The sequence below is a fragment of the Pelodiscus sinensis genome, chromosome Z (assembly GCF_052426305.1).
Source record: "Pelodiscus sinensis isolate ZL-2025 chromosome Z, ASM5242630v1, whole genome shotgun sequence".
Classification (NCBI taxonomy): domain Eukaryota; kingdom Metazoa; phylum Chordata; order Testudines; family Trionychidae; genus Pelodiscus; species Pelodiscus sinensis.
In genome coordinates, this window is record NC_143085.1 from 7,094,120 (window position 1) to 7,115,020 (window position 20,901).

The following is a 20,901-nucleotide window of genomic DNA, read 5'->3' on the forward strand; positions in this document are numbered from 1 at the left end:
GGGTTGGAGTCCAAACACAATTCTTTCAAATTGAATAAAACCTTGTTTATGTTTAGCTATCTTTACAGGATGTTTCTAAACTTAAAATACTGCAAACATATTAAGAGGTGGGAATTTGAAATTAAAATATTGAGGTATATTATATTTATATATAGACATTTTTTGACTAGAGCCTGTTTTTATTGTGTGTAGTTGGAATTTATAGAAATAGCCTTTTTTATCACAATCTTCCCTTGTACATTCTACTCTTATCTTCCAAATCTTTGCTTTCTCAGAGTCCCTATACTTTTTTATTACCTTTTATGTTCACTCTTTTCTTCTTTCTCATGTCTTCATCCTCTTGGTTACTGCATTTTCTCCCCTAATGTTTTGTTTCATCCTTGTGCCAGTAGTAATGTGAAAATGACTATAATTCTGGTTCTTGAAGAATCTGGTCAGAGCTCTTGAGAGACTAGGATTCTTGTAACTTTTAGTTTACTGGTGACATATGCAGAATGGAATGGTAGGGGAGAATGATGGGTGTCATATAGGGCAGGAAAGTCATGCTGAGCAATGTTGATCCCTAAATTTTACTTGCGCATGAGAATTCAGCTGCATATTCCTATTAATGTCAATTAATGTTGCATAACATGCATAACGCTTAAAACATCAGAGATTAGTGACGTGGTATCTCATATTTTTTTTAGAATGCAATATTCTAAGTCTTGGTTACTTCAGTTTTATGTGGCTTGTAGTAACAATTAGCTATTTTAATCTGTTAAGTCATTCCATGTGATGAATAATTTTATGGAAAGTTATTTTCAGTTTCCCTACCACTGTAACTACATGCTAATTACCTTGCTCTCTGATTCTTTTCTGAGAATGCTACTACCTCATACATTTACTCATAAACAGGGGTGTAAAACCAGATGTCTCTCTCTATAAGCAAGAAGAACAAATAATTTCAGTGCCAGGAAAATAACTGAGGGCAAGACTTGTAACTTCACAAGCAATGTCTTTATTTGCAGGTGAATGCCAGGCTGCCTGTGGGCACCCCAGACTACATGGCACCAGAGATGCTAGCTGTTTTGAATGGGGATGGTAAAGCTTCATATGGCCCAGAGTGTGACTGGTGGTCTTTGGGAATCATTGCTTATGATATGATTTATGGAAAAACTCCATTCACTGAAGGAACTGCAACAAAAACATTTAATAACATCATGAACTTCCAGGTAGAGCGGCCCTTCCTATATTTCGGGATTAAGAAGACTAGAATTGAAAACTACTTTTTTCTACAGTTGGAAAAAGGAGGTTCTAGATGTCTGTTATTTTGTCACATTCTAAGAGTTCCATGAAATATGCATTGAAAATGTTTCCCTTATTCTCCTTGAATATATGCCCATCTTTTAATGATCTTAAGTTACTTCATTAATTATTATAAGAATTGTCTAAAATAAGTCTGTGCAATAGGTCAATTAACAAAGATTTCTCTGTGTTGTGCCATATTTTTGTTAAGATCTTTGATGCACCATGAAATTGGTACAGAGAATCTATTAGCAAAATACTAATGACAGGGCTACCATAAGGTGGGTGCATAATCTGTGGGTCTACACAATCTTTCTCAGAGAGTAGTTATTAATGGTTCACAATCATGCTGCAAGGGCATAACAGGTGGGGTTCTGCAGGGGTCTGTTTTGGGACTGGTTATGTTCAGTATCTTCATCAACAATTTAGATCGTGATGGGCAATAATTTTTTGCCAAGGGCCGCTTCAGGAATTTTTGAAGTGGCTCCAGGCCGCACTGGAGGGGACAGGGACAGGATACTTCCTTGCTTTCCCACTCACAGACCATGATTGGCCTGGGGGTGGGGGAGCATGTGAAGTCTTTGTCCCCTCCCCCCAGAAATTCCCCCTAGGTGCCCAGGCGCCTGAGGTTGGAGGAGACTTGACATGCTCCCCTTTCTGCCCTAGGCTAATCAGGAGTTGGGGATGGGAGAGTGTGCAAAGTCTCCACCCACCCTGCCAGGAGTGTGTGGCGCTTCTAAGAATTGTGCTCTCCTTGCAGGGCGTGGGAAGGGCGGAGGAAACTGCGCGCTCCCCGCACCCGTAGGCCAATTCTCTTTTCCTCTTCTTGCTGGTCTCCTCCTTGGACCCTACTTTATATAGTGAAACTTCAATCCTCCTTAGCAATACTGTAACCAACTATTTTAGTATAATTTTACTAACCAATCACAACATAGTGGAACAGAATTACCTAATCAATCATATCCCACCACCTTCATTTATTTACACCTAACAAAATTAATTATACACAGATAGAAACAGTTACAAACCGGACAGAGATCACACAGACAAACAATAGGAAAGTGAGGACAGTAATCATAGAATGAGGATTCCACAACCTCTACTATTGGTAAACAGTTTCTTGCCAGACGAAATGCTGATAATTAAGTTTTCTTTACCCATCTTGATATCTGTTTCTTTATCTGGTGACAGTGGGTATCATTAGGACAGAATCCTTCTCACAGTAACACTATTGTAATGAAGTTTAGATGGAATATGAGTATGTGATTCCAGGCTTTATAACTAATGGCTGCTGCTCTTCAATCTGGCTGCAGAAGAAGGCTTTAGTTTAGGCCTACCTAGATGGCTACACGCCTTCCAAAACGGCTACAGAAAAGCCATATTGTTACATACCAAGCTGGGAGGTATTGCAAGTCTTTTGGAGGAGAGGGTCAAAATTCAAAATGATCTGGACAAACTAGAGAAATGGTCTGAGGTAAACAGGATGAAGTTTAATAAGGACAAATACAAAGTGCTCCACTTAGGAAGGAACAATCAGCTTCACACATGCAGAATGGGAAGCAACAGTCTAGGAAGGAGTACGGCAGAAAGGGATCTAGGGGTCATAGTGGACCACAAGCTAAATATGACTCAACGGTGTGACACTGTTGCCAAAAAAAGCAAACATGATTCTGGGATGCATTAACAGGAGTGTTGTGAGCAAGACATGAGAAGTCATTCTTTTGCTCTACTCTGCGCTGATTAGGCCTCAATTGGAGTAGTATGTCTAGTTGTGGACACCGCATTTCAAGAAATACGGAGAAATTGGATAAGGTTCAGAGAAGAAAAGGGACACGATAGCAGCTTTCAAGTATCTAAAATAGTGTTACAAGGAGAAGGGAGGAAAAATTGTTTTTCTTGACCTCTGATGATAGGACAAGAAGCAATGGCCTTAATTCGCAGCAAGGGAGGTTTAGGTTGGACATGAAGAAAAACTTGCTAACTGTCAGAGTGGTTAAACACTGGAATAAATTGCCTAGTGAGGTTGTGGAATCTCCACCACTGTAGATAGATGTCTGTCCAACCTGATATAATATATCAGGGATGATCTAGATCACTGGTCACCAACCAGTAGATCAGGATCTTCTGGTAGATCTTGGAACCTTTGACAGGTGATCATGGCTGGTTTGGCCAAGAGGCTATCAAGTGCTGGCACTTCAGCTACTCCTCCCCCTTCTGCTGCACATCTCCTACCCTTTGCCTTGACGCTGCCTTCTCTCACCCCAGGAGCCTTCTGCTTGCTGTGTGGGGCAGGGAAGGGAGAGGAGGGTGCTGAAGTCAAGGTGCCCCCTCTTCCACCCTGTATCCTCTCTCCACGGAGCGGGGGCGGGGGTACAACAGGACTTAGAAGGGAGTTTGCTGGCTGCTTTTGGGAGTGGTTCAGGGCCAGGATAGGGGTGAGTCTGCCTTAGCTCCACTGCACCACCACACAGGAGCCATCTCTGGGGTAAACAGTGCCCAGCTGGTGCCCACATCCCAAACTTCTACCCCAGTCCTGAACTCCCTCCTGCACCCCTGCAACCAAACACCGTCCCAGAGCGTGCACCTAAAACCCCTTCCGGCACCCAGCTGCCTGCCCAAGCTCAGTGCCCTTCTCGCACTCCTAATCCCTTAATCCAAGACCAGAGCATGCACCCCAACCCACTGCCCTTGCCTAGTGAAAGTGAGGAGGATTGGGGAGGAATGGAGGAGGGAGTGAGCAGGGGCGGGGCCTCGGAGAAAAGGCATAAAGGAGGCTGGGCAAGGGTATTTGGGTTTGAGATAGATCCTGGATTGCACTTAAATTCAAAAAGCGATCTCATGCTTAAAAAGGCTGGAGACCACTGCACTAGATGGTGCTTGGTCCTGCTGTGAGGGCAGGGGACTGGACTTAATGATCTCTCAAGGTTCCTTCCAATTCTAGTACTCTATGCTTCTATACTTTCACTTCCATCTTAACCTTAAAGCTTTGGCATATCTCAGGTTAAGATTGAACCTAACAGCTTCAGATTCTGTTTTCCTATTGAGTAAAAAAAATATTTTTATTTCAAATGCAGAGGTTCCTAAAGTTCCCGGAAGATGTGAAAGTCAGTAATGAATTTCTTGATCTGGTCCAGAGCCTGCTGTGTGGGCCGAAGGAGAGATTAAATTATGAGGGTCTCTGCTGCCATCCATTCTTCTCTAAAATTGACTGGAATAACATCCGCAATAGTAAGCAGAATGACATTATATTAAATATAGGTCTTTGATAATATGTGAGTATGAGTTAAATGAGTATTTCCTGAGTATTTGAAGTGACTGATCATTAAAAAAGAAAGTCTTGTATTATGGCAGCAGAAATGTTTTGAAGAATGATTTATTTATTCTGTTTTATGGCTAGCATATGTTAATATACTGCATGTCGTAACCTGAAAGGTGAAAATTTAACTAAAGAATGATATAAAATACAAGTGTACTACTGCAGCACTTCACCACTCCATCCTACCTAAACCTTTATTTTGTTTTTGCTCTGTATTTTCTTCATCATCACAGTAGTAATCTACATTCTATTATTATTATTATTATTATGCTGAGACTGATACCCTCAAATGGGCTACGTCTAGACTACATGCCTCTGGCGACATTCCATGCCTGGAATGAGGTTTACCTGGGTGGTCGACAAATGCCTTTGATGTCGACACCCGCGCGTCCAGACTATCGCGCTGAGCCGACAAACAGCTGATCGGCTCAGCACGGCAGCCATGTAAATTTAAATGAAGCGGCGATTATTTAAATCGCCGCTTCATTTTCCTATGCCTGGTAGCCTAATCTACATGCCTCTGTCGCCAGAGGCATGTAGTCTAGACGAAGCCATGATTATTTGTCCTCTTACTTTATGGATTCTCATGTTGAATATTGACTGTCTCCTTCTTTCCAGCTTAAAAAATCCTAAACTTTTATAATAGCTATTCTATCAAAACTGTTGGGTTTTACCTTCATAATATCATTAAGTTTTAATTGAGAAGTTTCTTGTTATTTCAGCATGTCTGGTGCAGATATTAGCTCACTCTTCATCTTTCTCTTGAGTGATTAGTTTTGGTTCACCAGGTTTTGTTCTCAAGATTCCTATATTGATTGAGTTTAGACCTTAATCTTTTCAAAGGTACCTTTGATGCTGTGGAAGACAATGAGTTGGAGTGTGTTTCAGTGCCACCTTGGCAATCTGCTTATCTGGTATTCTGACAACTGCCCAAATTAGTTGGTGTTGTCTTGCCATTTCACAGAAGAACAATGATGCTGACATTATTTAGGCAGACAGCTTTGGGGTCCTTTTGAATGTCCAAATAACCATGCAAAGAAAAAAGGCATTGGGGTAGAAAAAACATGCCCCCCAAACCTTCAGGTCTGTTTTCATCTTTAACGGGCCAGAAGATTGTGCCTTATTCTGGTAGATAGATATAGATCTAACCATGGTGAGATCAATACTGTTGTGACCTATAGGCTAAATTATTATGACTTTTATGAAGGAATGAAGCCAGACCCCATGAAAAACCGGAATTGGTACAAAACACAGCAGAATCACTCCTTTTTATCAACAGACTAAATACATCATCCCGGTGTTTTTGCTGTCTTTACTTGTTCCCTAATTAACTAAGTTTGTTTAGGTCTATGTCTGACTTACTGTTCAGAACCACCAGAAGTTAGCTTCCTGAAAGATTGTCACTTTCTCCATCTCCCTGACTTCACATGACAGTTGTATTCAACTAGGGTAATGACACTGTCAGCCAGTGGTGGGATACTTGTTAGGTCAGGAAGTAGAACATTCACAGGAGCTAGATAGAGCCTATGGAACTTGCTCCCATGAGTTAATGACCAGGGACCTAACCACTTTCAAAATGTAAAACTTGTTACTTTGAATTGTCTTTCACTAAATGAGTTTTATATGCTCAACCACATAAATAATCACCTATAAAGCAATTAAGCTATTTCTCTTTCAGGGTGAGAAGGAAGAATGAGGTACTGTTAGTATTTGGGAGGTATTCCATCACTGTTGTAACTGAGGCTATGTAAGCGCCTAGATAATTAGCCTAAATCTGCCCCTTTCAGCTTAGAATTTGTGCTGATAAACTGACCAAGAGCATCTTTTAATTTTTTGTTGTTATGGGAACTTACAAAACAATTTTTAGTTTTGTATTTAAACCATATCTTCTTTTCCCCAGAGACAGTCACTTCTATAAAGCTTCTAACCTCCATGGTTCAGGCAGCAGGAATCTGAAGTTGGCTTTTAAATGTGGAAGCAGAGTGTAGCTCTTAAGTAAACCTCCAGATCAGTTAGTTGAATCTGCTCCAGTGGATGTTTGAAAAAGATTTTTCTTGTTAGCTTGCACCGTACTAGGATCATACTAGTAAAAAATAATAGAGGCTCTCTGCCCTGTAGTTATTTACTTTTGCTCTTTAATGAAGTTTAATGCCCCAGAACATTCGCTTCCAGATTGCATGTTGATTTACTTGATGTAATTAGTGCAAAAGGTTTGAATTGTGTCTTTAGTATCTTATCTGAAATAAAAATCATATTGGAAGCCAGAATAATTATACTTATCCTTCAGTTAAGTAATATTCAGGATTTAAAGTGAAATGTTCTGAATTTTCCAGTCAAAAGTATGTTGAAAGAACCTAGAATAAGAGAAACAGAAGAAACGGTGTATAATGTGTTGCTTGTTTACTGGTCAAAAGATTGCAAATTATCCAATATGCTTTTCATAACTAGTTTCATGTTTCATTGTTTTTTAAATTCAGTAAATTAGCCATTTAATTTGAATCAACTAAAACTTATTTTCATGAAGGACAGTTGAAAAGTGGTCAGGAGGTTTTTATCTTAATCTAAATCAGTGTCCCTTAAACGCTGGCAACCCAAAGACCCCTACTTTGATTTAATTTTTTTGCAGACATCAAAAGCCCCCCATACCTATTGTTTATCCCTAGGCTCTGCCCCCATTTCACCTCTTCTCCCTGTTCCACTCCAGCCTTGCCTCTTTCTGCCCCCTCAACACCTGCTCCTCTCCCTCCCAGTGTCTCATGCAAGTCACAGAACAGTTGTTTCCCGATGTGCAAGAGGCACAGGGTTGAAGGTGGAGGAATTGATCAGTAGGGCCAGTGGCCCTGGATGTGATTCCTTCCCCAAGTGTGCCCCATCCTTGCTCTTCCTTCTTCATCCTTGCTCTCCCCGTCCCTCCTAGCACCTAACATATCCTGCAGAACAGCTGTTCCCTGATGTGCAGAAAGCACTGGGAAGAGTTGAGGGAAGTAAGGGGAGAAATGATCAGCAGGGCTGGTGAACCCCTTAGAGTACCCTCGTGGACCCCAGGTTGAGAAATGCTGATCTAAATACAAGACACGCAGGACAAGGACAGTATTTCCTTTGAAGATTGGCCTGTAGTTGTTAGGGATGTTAGATTAATTGAAGTTGTGTAACTGCACAAAATAGTATTGATTACATGACTATTTGATAGTCCCTAGGGGCAGGGCCAGCAGCCAGTGTGCTCTTGGCCCCACTCCCAGGGAGCTCCCTGCCATCTCTTGCTGCTGCCTTTGTATCAGAAGCAGCAGTGTGGGATGGCAGGGGGGAGTTGGTCCCTGAGAGGAGTCAGTTTAAAAACCAGCTCCCTGTGCAGACTGGCTCCTGCTTGTTGCCCATGCTGCTGCCTCTGATACAGAGGCAGCAGTTTGGGGGTGGCAACAGCCTCTGTCTGTGAGGGAAGTGAGCTCCTCATTGACAGACACTGTGCCAGCATCCCACAAAGCAGCTTATATCTGCAACAAACTGGGCCTGCCATAGAGAGAGGTTGCTTTGCGGTAGCAGCCAATGTCCATGGTCCAAGGCTGAGCCAGCATCCCATGGATCAGCCCCTGTCTGCAGTGAACCCAGACCCGTCGGGGACAGAGGCTGCTCCATGGTAGCCTCCACTGCCCCCCTCCTACTCTGCTGCTACCTCTGATAGAGGCAGCAGTGTGTGGGGGAAAGGGGAAGGCAGCTCCATGGAGCTGATATACGTGGGGAAATGACTTTTAAGCCAGCTCTCCCTGCATGCTGGCTCTATGGAACCATCTGCACCTCTCTCCCACCCCTTTCTCCTCCCCTGCATTGCTGCCACTGAGAGGGCATGTCTAAACTATAAAGATTTTTCGAAAAAGGATATGCAAATTCCTGTGGAATTTGCATATGTTCTTCTGATCGCATTTTTAAAAGAGGATCTTTTGAAAATGAAAGTAGTCTGGGCCCTTTTTTTTCCCCCGGGGAAAAAACCCTTTTTCGAAAAAACCACGTAAACCTTTTTTTAGGAAGAGCTCCTCCCCGCCCCAGGGTTTTTTTTCTCAAAAAAACCATGTCCAGACTACTTTAATTTTCAAAAGATCCTCTTTAGAAAAATCTTTGTAGTTTAGATGTAGCCATAGAGAGGTAGCACCATGAGTGAAGGACAGTTGAGAGGTGGTCAGAAGGATACCTGGGTAGTGTCATGCCAGAGGAGAGATCCAAGTGACCCTATTGGTACTAAAGCACTTGTTCTTCTTTGGTCTGGCATGAAGAATGAGCTCATGGCTTTGGAAGAACACTCTTTTTCTTAATGTCTGTGGACAGTGTAGCCAAACACATAGTGATTTTTTCCTCATCATTATTGCTGTTTCATACAGCAAGCCAAATGTTTTGGCTATGTATTCTTTTTAGCAGAGAAAAGGGAAAGAATGCTCATATCAGAAGATTCCATAAGGGGTTGGAGTAACATCTGAATATGGGAAATTGAAAAGCAAAGAAAACTGAAGCAATTACTTGTGATTTTCAGAAGTACCCTCATGATGAAAGAAAATAGTTTAATAAGCAGGATAAAATGTTAGTAAGCAGAAAGTGAGTTTAGAAGGAAAGGAAAGTTTAGTGGGCAGGAGGAAGTAGAATCATTTTAAGTGTGGCAGTGTAAATGTGGCAAATGTGAAAACGGCTTGAAAAAACACGTATCTTCCTGTTTCTCATTGCATGGAGACTGAAGGTTACTAAGGTATTAATGTAATGTATTTTGTTTTTAAATGGGGGTCTTGAGAACAATTTAACAGGATAAAAGACTCAAAATCATGCATCTTATAATATAGTCATTGTGGAAATGTTTCTCAGAAATTAAATCTAGATAGGAACTTTTCATACTTGTAAGGCTTTATAAGTTCACGTCAAATACTCCAGAATTCATCTAATTTTTAAGCCATCATATCTCCCAAATGCCTTATCGGTCAATTTTTTCTGGAAACTATATTTTTTCTAAAATATTGTTATTTTTTAGATTGGGTGAAGTTACAAGAGGGTCAAAAAGGGTCTTCATCAGATTAAACAGTCAGTTGAGAAAAGAGGTTTTTAAGTTGAATACATGGGCAAAAATGAATTTTGAAGATTAAGATCTGAATTCTTCCCATATATATGGGCTCTGCACATCAGTTCATGCTGCCAGGCTGTGCTGTGGTTCTATTTATTTTAGATCCAAGGGAAACCAGGACACTCTATGGCTATTTAACCGCTTTTTTATTTATTGTGAGCTTTAAGCAGTTAATACAGTTGTGTAAGTTTTACAATCCTTAAAAACAATTACTATACATTTTAAATCTTAAATTCTATAAATTCTAAAGCAATTAATACAGCGAAAAGCAAAGCAAAAGCAAATTACTAAAAGATCTACTATAATACAATAATAAAGCCCAATTCACTTACATTTCACTTGCAGTACCAGGCAGGAGGTCTTGGTTCCTTTTCTTCTCATGCAATGGAACGCCATACACTGGGTCACCAGTATGAAGGGCCTATTTATTTTTAGTTACATCGAGCAGTAGGTGTAGGTCAACCCTGCCCATTCCCTCCCATTGATTGTTCTTACTAAGCCCAATTTTATAGCAAAGAGAGACTTAGTTCTAATAATATTTACCAATTGATTAGGTATTGTGTAGGATACATAAAATGCCCAATGCCCCTATTTGGGGTACATCCTGCTACCTAGGATGTTACCTACACTGTGTGCATAGTTGACAGTTTCATGGCTGCATCTGTACTTTTTGCTTAACAGAAACAGAAGTATCAGTACAAGGTTGCTTGTCCTGTGTTCTTGATGTGGTCTCGCGTACCATGCTTAATCTGCATTGTTATTCAAAACATTTCCTGACTTTCACAGCTTCTCTTGACCGTGCCTGCGTGCTTTGGCTCACCAGACTTGAGACAGGCCAGAAATCTGCACTGTGGACAAGGCAGACATCACCATTTATTGCCAAGGCAGGGTTGTGCAGGCTGCCCTACACAGGCATACAGCCCCACATAGTTTGTCATTTCCTTTTATCAGTTGTGTACACCAATACCCATTTTCTGAAGGATGCGTCTCTTAGAGGCAATTTCACAAGGGCCCGTAACAATTTAGCTCATGGAATGCCTACTTGCTATCTACATCCCTTTTTTACATTGTCTCCCAGACAAAAGATGGCTTTTCACACGTAAAATAGAAGGATCTTGTTGAAATGTTTCTGGTATGGCATAGAATGGTTTTAAGAAAAAATTAGGGCATTTTGCCATCTACTACAGTAGTGGTCACCAACCAATAGATCGGGATCTACTGGTAGATCTTGGCACCTTTGAGTGCTGATCCTGACTGGTTTGGCCAGGAAGGTATCAAGTGCAGCACTTTAGCTGCCCCTCCCTTCACTGCTGCACAACTCTTGCCCTTTGCCTTGGAGCTGTTCCTCTCTCCCAACCTGTATTCTATCCACAGAATGGGGGTGCAGGGCATAACAGAGCTTGGGATGGAGTTTATGGCTGCTTTTGGGAGCGGTGCAGGGCCAGGGAAGGGGTGAGCCTGCCTTAGCCCCACTACACCAACACATAGGAGCCACCTGCGGTAAGCAGTGTCCATATGGATCCTGCGTCCTGAATCCCTGTCCCAGTCATATACTCCCTCCTCCACCCCAAGTCTCTGCTCTAGCCTTGAGCCCCCCCCCCGACCAAAGCTCCCTTAACAGAGCCTGAACCCCCTCCTCCACCCAAACCCCTGTCCCAGCCTCAGCTCAGAGCCTTTCTCACACTGAATCCATTAGCCCAAGACCAAAGCCTGCACCCCAACCCGCTGCCCCTGCCTGATGAAAGGGAGGAAGGATGAGGGAGGGAAGAAAGATGGTAGGTCCTGGATTGCACTCAAATTCAAAAAGTGATGTCCTGCTTTAAGAGGTTGGAGACCATTGTACTATAGTGACTTGTATCTTATAAATTTACTCTTTTGTCACATGGCACACAGTGACAGATTATTTGCATGGTTTATATTGTATGGTAATAGCTATTGGATTTTGTATTTTTTCACTAAGATATTGTTGATCTTCAGTAATACATGGTTTGTTTTTTCTTTTTTAATCACCAATTTGGTAGACAGTTACTGAAGCCAATACAAATTGGGGGAGACACTACTGTTAACTGAAATAAACTATATCTTAGGAAGATCTTTGCCTTCAAACAATTAAAAATATGCAAAAGTAGTTTCTTATATAGTTAGTGAATAATTTTTATAGGTAGGATAGGTCTATTGATTATTATAATCTTTTGTTGAATTTTCCATAAATATTATTGAAGGCATACTTGTCATTGGAAAAGCAATATAGATTTTTGACACCAAATAGAATAAATAGATTGTATCCTAGAACAAGACAAGATAAATTTCTATTCTGTAGTTCCACCATATCCCTAGTCCAGGAAAGTATTATTGATTGTATTATTCCTTGAACTTATCATAAATACACATACTAACGTGGTTGAAAAAGTTATTTTTATTTAGTATTATCATAAAGATGATGATAAACTAGATAATCTAATGCAGTGCTTTTTTTGTTAAATTTATCAACATACGACATTCCCTTGCCTCCAAAAGTCATACTTTAGAACAGATGGATGAGAGTTATCTCCTTCATCCGGAAGAGGGATATCTGAGTAAGCAACTGATTTTTATGTAATGTGCAGTACTTTAGAAGTTATTTAAATAATAAACAGCATATGCGGTCATTTGCAGCATATCATAAGCAGAAAATGATCCATGTACCAATCAGTTTTTATAAGCTTGAAGTATCAGGATTAGAATCTCCTGTTTGTAGCATAGTTTTGTCTCCTTTTAAATAAACCTGGAGAGGGAGAAAGTGTCACTGTTTTGACTAGATCTTTAGTCTTGCCAGATACAATGGCATATATTTGCTATTCAGTTCCCAGAGTTTTACTATGACCTATTTTAAATGGCTATTCTTTTTAAAGAAATTCCTGAGAATAGCCTCGATTTATGACCACTTACATCTTTGAATTTGCTAGTCTTCATCTTCTTATTTTGTGGATACCGTAATTATAGAGGGATGAGAATTTTCTGGTTTTAAACAAGCAATACTTGACCAGTCATGGTTACCCGAGGATCATTTCAGAGACATGCACGGTAACCCTTGTTAATGAACCAATGTGCACCCTTTTCCTTAACTTGTTATATAAGCAGCTCCAATCATATTATAGGCAGAGTCAGGGAAGGGAATGCCTTAATCTCAGGAATAAAGGAGTCTAAAGACATTACCAAGTAATAAGCAAAAGCCAACCAAGCAAAGTGGATCTAGCATCTTTTTCCAAGTGTGTCCCTTCTCTCTCTTGTGACTTTGTTCTCATCCAAAGTGGTCTGAAACCTACCTCTGAAGAAATTAATTTCCTGCCTTTCAGTTACTGTCAGCAGTTCTTATCCACTTGCAGCCAGAGGTGTGTTAGTTGAATGACTGTTCCTTTTTTCTTTTCCATTGTTTCTTGATAGTACAGTAAACTTCCGATAATCCGGCACCTTTAGGACCCAGAGGGTGCCGGATTATCAGATATGCCGGACTATCAGAAGGGGGGGCTATGAGGGGTCTGGAGTGGGGTGGGAGGGGATGCCACCCCAGACCTCTCATTGCCTCCCCCTTACGATAGTCCGGCTCTACCCCAGGCGTCCCTGATTCAGCCGCTGCTGGTCAGTTTCAGCAGCAGCAGAATCGGGGATGCCTGCAATAGAGCAGTTGGGGTGCTGCCGGGTTGGTCCCGCAGCCCCGAGGGGCACTACGAGACCAACCCGGCAGCACCCCAGCTGCTCTGCTCCTGGCTTCCCCGATTCAGCTGCTGGTCAGTTTCAGCAGCAGCTGAATGGGGGAAGCCTGTCCGGCTGCCCCAGCACTTCTGGTTTCCTGATGGTGCTGGACCATCAGGAGTCCCGGAGCATTGGATGCCAGACTAATGGATATTAATGTGATATTAAAGTTTGCTTTCTCTTTTTAAAAATCTTATTTATTTCCCGTCTTTGGTTTTCTTCAGTTATATGAAGATGTTGCTACTGAGTACTGTGGTTATCTTGTTCCTCCTTGCTGCTGTTGATATTCCATTGAATGCTATTCATTTGTTATCTCTATTAACATTTTAAGCATATTTGAATTAGTTCTACCACTGCAGTCTGAGCAGAAACTTTTTGAAAACACTCATTAATTGTGAGAAGAAAATTTCTTGCCTTCCATTATAATTGCCTTAGGATGGCTCCCCTGTAAAGTTTCACTACTTTCTGGTAAAAGGTGAGATTTTAGTTCCCTTTTTGCTTCTAACTTTGAGCAAGTCCATTTAGTATTAAACAGTGTGGTCATATATGGAATTATCCACTAGGGCTGGGGAACATTTTATTGGGTTTTGGGGTCATAGACAAGTGAAAAGCAAAAACACAGAAACCCTCACTGACTTGACCCCCCACTCTCACAACTTGGAGGACCAGGGCTCCCCTCGTGCTCGGGCTCAATGGGAGAGGGCACCAACGCTCAGAGACTTATGGGGATGGAGTATGAGTGCCAGCTCAGTTCACTTTGAAGGTAAGCACTGAGCCTTGCTGCAGGATGGATCAAGGTAGATTCGGGGCCAGATTCCACCCTCAGGCTGAATGTTCCCCGTCCTTGTTGTACATCTTCCTTTTCTAAAAGTTAAGGTATATTTTTGGCTATTCTTATAAAGGGAGTTCTAGACATTACCATATCAACTAGATAGTCTTCTCCTTCCAATATTGCTCGGCCTCATCAATCCAATCTCTTTTTAAATCTTAGATGGGAGGAAAAAAAACTTTTAAAGGGTGCCCAAAGGCTTCTGAGCGTTGAAAATAAAATGTATATTATCTGTGTTTCTTTCCCTCTGCCACTCTAACTTTTAATTTTGCAAAGCATTTTGGGATGTTGTTTGCATGAAAAATATTTTATGTAAGGAAGTTATGTTGTACTCTATTGCTCTTGTCTTTGTGTGTGAGAGCGCTCTGTACAGTAGAGCTATAATTGGATGTCCTATTAAGAGAATTCACTCTGTAATACAGTTCACATCCTATTAAATGTCAGTCTATAATACAGTTCACATCCTATGAAATGTTTGCAATTTTTTAAAACAGTAATGTATCAGAACCTATTTGATATTGACAAAGAACATTTGAATGCTCCAGAGAGTGAGAGATAATATAATTTCCTTATTAATGCATATTTATATCTTTGGAGTAGGATGAATGAAAAACTCAGTGTACTTGAAATTATGGTAGGTTAGCTGCATCTTGCCTGCTTGGTGAAGCTTCCTTCCTTTCCCCTTTTTGGAAGCTGTGTCAGCAGGGCTTTCTGGAGAACCACCAATGGAGTATGCATGTTTTATTTAAATTTACTGACTTAAATAGGCAGATTTTTGCTTATTAATGCTGCTTTGGTGCTAGCTTGGTGTTGGTCTGCTGTTAGATTATACACAAATTTGTATAGAAAATTGAGAGTTTAAAAATTGGGAATGTGAAAGAATTTGGCAACCTAGAGGGAGCTAGCAAGCTCCAGCAGTGAGTCATTCTGCTTGTGTCAGTCAGATAAGCATCAGCATCTGTCACTAACGCAGGCAGGTAGGGTTAAACTCAGATCATGCACAGAGTGAGGAGCTGGGAGCCTGCACTGCAGGGGCTGTAATGTTTGTTCCCGGTTCTTCAGTTCTCATCAGCCCTTCAGCTACAGGAGATCTATACTGGATCCATGGTAACGGTTTTAGCACACAACATTTCCATCAGTTTGTAACAATGGGCTGTGTTCTAGTTGCGGACTGAAGAGCTGTCCGCTTCACAGAGTGAAAAAGAGCTTAGTAGAATTGCAGGGAATGAGGACCTGAATGATGAAATTAAAAAAAAAAAATCCTGGGAGGAAACATGTTTTTATGAGGTAGGAATTGCACAGCTGGCTTTTACATTTATTCTTTTCACACGTGCAGCCACACCAGCAGGGATTTGGAGTACTGCACATCATTTAAAAGAACTTATTAATTCTTTTCTTTTAATTAAACTGCAGCAAATACTAGAGGATGGGCTGAAATTAAACAGGCTAATAAGTTAAGATATTTTGATTTAAAATTAGAGTGAGAAGTAGATGATAATTAGTGCCATTTGATACCTCCATTCAAAGCTGATTGTATCAGAGCCAGACTGCAGTGGTGTCCCACCAAGAGTTACAAATTCTAAGCAGGCTGTCTTGGGAAGCAAATCTTTATTTCTTTTCCTCTCTGCTCCAAGAGCTATTGCGGAGGAGGGGAGGGGGTTAATAGCTGCAGCATGTTGAAATCTTCCAGGAGCAAGATTCATTTACTGATGGTAACAAGAACCAGAAATCTGGACACAGAGGATGCTGATAGAGGTGATAGACAGAAATTAGTCCTTAGCTGGTTAGCAAGGTAGCTGACTTTATTCTCATGAATAGTTTACTCCTCTAATTGTGTGATTTAGAGACATCTTTGTTTTTCTAGAAAAATCAGGAGCTAGTAATCTGTAAATAGTAGACCAAAGGTTTTCTTAGCCTGATGCTTTTGTTTTGACTCAAAATACCAGTTTAACCAGCATAGGAGACATTGTGCCTGCAGAATGGTAGCCATGTTGGTAGCTGAAGAGTTAATCTCTTGTTGCTGTAATACGATGTGAGAGCAGCAGCTCAGTCTGCTTGTGTTAGCAAGATTAAAAGCAGGAGCTGCAGTGCCATTGCAAACACTGAATGAATGGGACCGTTGCAGAGCAAACTGTAGCTGAAATTTGTCTTTTCTCCTTGTTTTTTCCACCAGCTCCTCCCCCCTTCGTTCCTACCCTCAGGTCTGATGATGACACCTCAAATTTTGATGAACCAGAGAAGAATTCGCGGGTTTTATCCGCTCCGCGGCAGTTGAACCCAGCTGGTTTCTCGGGTGAAGATTTGCCATTTGTAGGGTTTTCCTTCATCAAGGCTCTGGGGATCCTCAGATCAGAGTAAGTGGGAATTACTGTCTTAGTGAACGGGATCAATAGAAGAAAATCAGGGCTTGTAGTGGGGAGTGGGTGGGGGAGGGGGAACACTGCTTTTAACTGGCCTGTACTCTGCTTTAGGGGAGCTGACAGCTTTAGGCTCTATCTGTTGCTGCTGTGGTTTTATAAATTTAATATTGTTCTCTAGCTTTGTATGGAAACTAAGAAGGCTGGTTCTGAAACTGATATTGCTAAAATTATAATTTGGTTACTTTAGATTAGTTGTGTTTGCTGTTCCCTGTAGAGGAGTGGGTGGTTTGATTTCTGTTTTTGCAGGTCCCTGTAAGAAGGAAAATCCCGTAGAGTTCAGAGGCTGAAGTGTGGGTATGTTCTGTCAGGTCAGAAATGCAGAGGCTGGCTGTTACAAAGCTAGGGGGTAGGTGTGAGGATGAATCAGTGATCCACAGAGGAGTTCTATTAATCCAGGAGTGTGTGCTGATGGGTCAGTGAACCATAGATACAGCTTCACTGAGCTGGCAGTGTGTACTGCTTGGTCAAGTTTAACACTGAGATTGGGCATTGCTGTATTGTGGATGTGTTGTGGGGACACAGAGACAGTGCAGGGGTGAGAAAGTGAGAACCATAAAAATTAGTCATCATTTGGAAAGGAATTATGTTTTCAGACAGAGAACTGAGATAGGAAAAGGAAGAGTGTAAATGGCATCGTGTAAACCTCTTTGACCTGGTAAGTCCTTGGTTCCTGGTGTGAGAGCCAATGAGAAATGCATTAGTGCAGCACATCAGATTGAGGAATCCTTACTCCACTACCAGAAGGCCACACACAAATGCAGTGTTTTTTGCTGGTTTGGTGACTCAACATGCTAAGGCGTTATATCTTAGTTTCAACCATTGCCTTTTTATACTAATACATAGTCCCCATCAGGGACTTAAACCAGATGTCATGTCTCTATCATATTGGCTGTGATGGTAGTTGTTCGTGCTGAATGAGTTGCTTGAGACAGAAGTGTAGAACCAAATTTGGTAGTATTCTTGGCTTTTGCCCATGTTTTGAATCAAGGTTATATGATGTCTATACCAGTGATCAGAAAGGGAGACTGTCTTTAGTGATTGCTCCTCCTCACAGGTGTTGCCTTCATGGTTGGGAGGGAGAAGTAGGAGGTTAAAATAATAGTTGAAAGAGGAGATGTTGACTTTTAGTGAGATATCAGTGGAAGTACTACTGGAGTTGGTAAATTTCAACTATGGATATTTGGGGTTAAAATCTACCTTGAATTGTAAGTGAAATGACTTATGGTGTCATCCTACTCCCTAGTGGACTTGTTCCACATAGCAAAACCAGAATGGCATTATTGTAACTGTCGGTAGAGGCCCAGGACTTAATCTGTATTTATTGCTAGAGGAAGAGGGTTTAAGGTTAAGTCTCAGATACATTGACATACCTGTGTGATAATGGTTAAAGGCTGGTCATAATGGGGATGTTGCATGTTGTTAAAGGTATGCATTGCTAAAACTATACTGGAACTGATTAGTAAGATGTGGTGCATGTAACAGTGAAGGATAACTGTTGAAATTTTGTTTTGGGTTCTAATAGTAGGACAGTGAAGGTACAGCAAAAAAGGGTCAATATTAATACGATTGGAGGAATTATGGGTGAAGTTGTGTAAAACTTCCTGATGCAGCTTGGTTTTCTCACACAATTGATCATATATTAAATTTGTTTCGGAAGAAAAATTTATAAGAAGATTCTGCTGATTTCATAGGCTGAACTTTGTATTAGAACTAGATTTTCATAAACTTGTTCTAGATTTACCTTTGGGAGTAAGCAGCTGCATTTTGTTTTGAAAAACAGCTGCTAACTATTGCAAGGAATGTAAGGAGATTTGGGTACATCAGTATTTAAACTCACATTGAATTAGTATTTAAACTAGTGCGATAACTAGTGATCTCCTCAGTCTCAGTGCTAGGATGGGGAATGAAGAAGATTTCTTCTTTATAAACTTATAAAGTGCCCACTGTGTTCAAATAGGACACATTACCTGCCCTAGGAAGCTTAAGCTAATCTTAGACAGGAGTCAGTAAATGAGAATAACCAACAGAAGGTATGATTTTAAAAAATCATTTGTGTACTTGCTCATAATAGGTGGAGTGCTTTCTCTAACAAAGTCTGAGATCCTAACACATTAATACAGAACATAAGCTTTTATTTAAAAATGAATTGTAGTTCTTATGCTAAGTGATGCAGAGCTGGTTTCCTGTGTTTACAGACTGATATCTCTAGTGCCTTTATTGCTGCTCATAGTTTTCTGTAGCAGCAGCAATATATTTTAATTAACAAGGTCCATGTTACTTTCACTACATCCAGGATGTATTATGTTAGTTATTTCTAATAGACATAGGGAAGCTTTAATGCCATTGTACAAGGCACTGGTAAGACCTCATCTGGAATGTTGTATACAGATCTGATCACTCATTCAATAAGATGAATTCAGACTAGAACGGGTGCCTAAGAAGATTGCTAGGATATTTAGGGGGAATGGAGTACTTGTCTTACCAAAGGAAACTAAAAGAGCTGGACTTGTTTAGCAAAATGAAAGCTGAGAAGGGACATGTGATGAGGACAAGTTCTTCAAATTTTTCATAGTAGATAGAGGCAAGGCTAATACAAAATGAGGAATTCTCAGGTTTGGTTGAAGAAGATATTAGGGATATGAATATTGATCAAAATAGTTAACTGGTTAACAATTAAAATTATATTGTGGAACCAGTTAACCATTGGTGGGTATAGGGCAGCTGGGGTGGGGATCTTTCCGGGCCTGTGGACAGGCATAATATGCCGCATTGGGCTGCTACAGCACGGCCAAGGGCCAGGGCCGCTGCAGCACACCTGGTTCCTACCTGCCCCTACTGTGGCATGACTGGGGTCTTGTCTGGTCCTTTCAGGGCAGTTTTGATGAGGTTGGGGTGTTGCAGTGCAGCTGGTGCCAGAATCCCAATGGCTTGACTGGTTTCCAACAGCCAGCCAATGGGGTTGGCTGTCCAGTTAACTGGTTACCCAATATGCATTCCAGTAAGCCAAATGCTTACTGGGTGACTGGTTAACCTTTTACACGCTTAGTAGAGATCTCAGCACCTACCTTTTTCTGGCTCCATCACAGGGTTTAATCTAACTGCTGATCGGTTTCTGTTCCAGCCCTTCTGAAGGGAGAGAAGAGGAAAGAAAGATCAAGATTCCAATAATATTTTGCTTTCTCAATTTACTGCAGTCATATCTTGATAGTATCAGTGTTTTATTTTTTGTTGTGCTTTAGGATAGAGCAGGCATATAAGAGGGAGCAGAAAATGGAAAGGCTGAAAGTGGAAGGGTAGAGAAGGGAATGAAGTTAGGGAACAGATCATGAGGAAGGATATGATTTGATCATGAATTCTTTTATTTTAATGGATCTTGATTTCTTCAGCCTCATGAATGGCAGGATTTGGGCTTCCATAATTTATTATTGCCTTGTCCTGTCCATGACTTTTACTAAAATATCCATGACACAATCTTAGCCTTAAACATGAGACATGGAAAGGGGGAGAATATATATTTGCAAGGACCTGGATTACGACAGATGATACCAGCAGCTAGTAGAAAAAAGAGGCACAGATGAGTTGGAGACTTATGAGACTGGGTATAAAGATGAAGTAGGAAGATAGGAACATATGTAAAAATACAGTACATGATAGAGGGTGAGCTGTGAACTTGCCATTCCTTTTTGGTTAACGTTTAGCTTTTTCTGTAGCAAGTCTTACTAGGAAAGATTAGAACAGGAGTCCTCTGATATCCAGCACTTCTGCACCATTCACTACAATCCCTCTGGGAGAGGCCAGTGGCTCTATTATCTATGAATTACTAGGTAATCAGCATTAAGACAGCTGATTTATATGCATAACTCAAGGAGGTAATTTTCCTCTTGAAAATAGATTAGCACAGCTAGTGTGGCTAGCATTTGCTATTGTAAATTTGACCATGACTTAAGGGTTTTTTATATCCCCCCTTTTTTCTGTTTTTATTTACATGAGTTAATACTCTTTTGTTAATCATTTCTTCACACTCCAGAGGAAATTGCAGACATTGTGCTGAGAAAAGTGACCCTTGGTTTAATGATTAATTTAATGAAATATTCTGAGATGATACTAGTTGTGTTATATGTTTTCATGTTAGCTTTTGCTGTCAGGTTTAATGTGTATGACTTCTGAGATAACTCTGAATGATGGGGTATGGAACAGTGACCTTAAACACGTCTCACATCTTGTC

The 20,901-nt window shown here is 40.8% G+C and overlaps 1 protein-coding gene across 5 annotated transcripts in view; it reads left to right on the top strand.

Moving 5' to 3' along the window:
• Positions 1-20,901, top strand: part of CIT (citron rho-interacting serine/threonine kinase) — a 150,541-nt gene that overhangs the window by 13,034 nt on the left and 116,606 nt on the right. For all 5 annotated transcript variants that reach the window (XM_075898126.2, XM_075898129.2, XM_089775208.1 and 2 more), the window contains exons 8-10: positions 1,008-1,211; positions 4,359-4,512; positions 16,430-16,610. In XM_075898126.2, the coding sequence (XP_075754241.1) occupies positions 1,008-1,211; positions 4,359-4,512; positions 16,430-16,610 (539 nt within the window). The remainder of the gene's footprint in view (positions 1-1,007; positions 1,212-4,358; positions 4,513-16,429; positions 16,611-20,901) is intronic.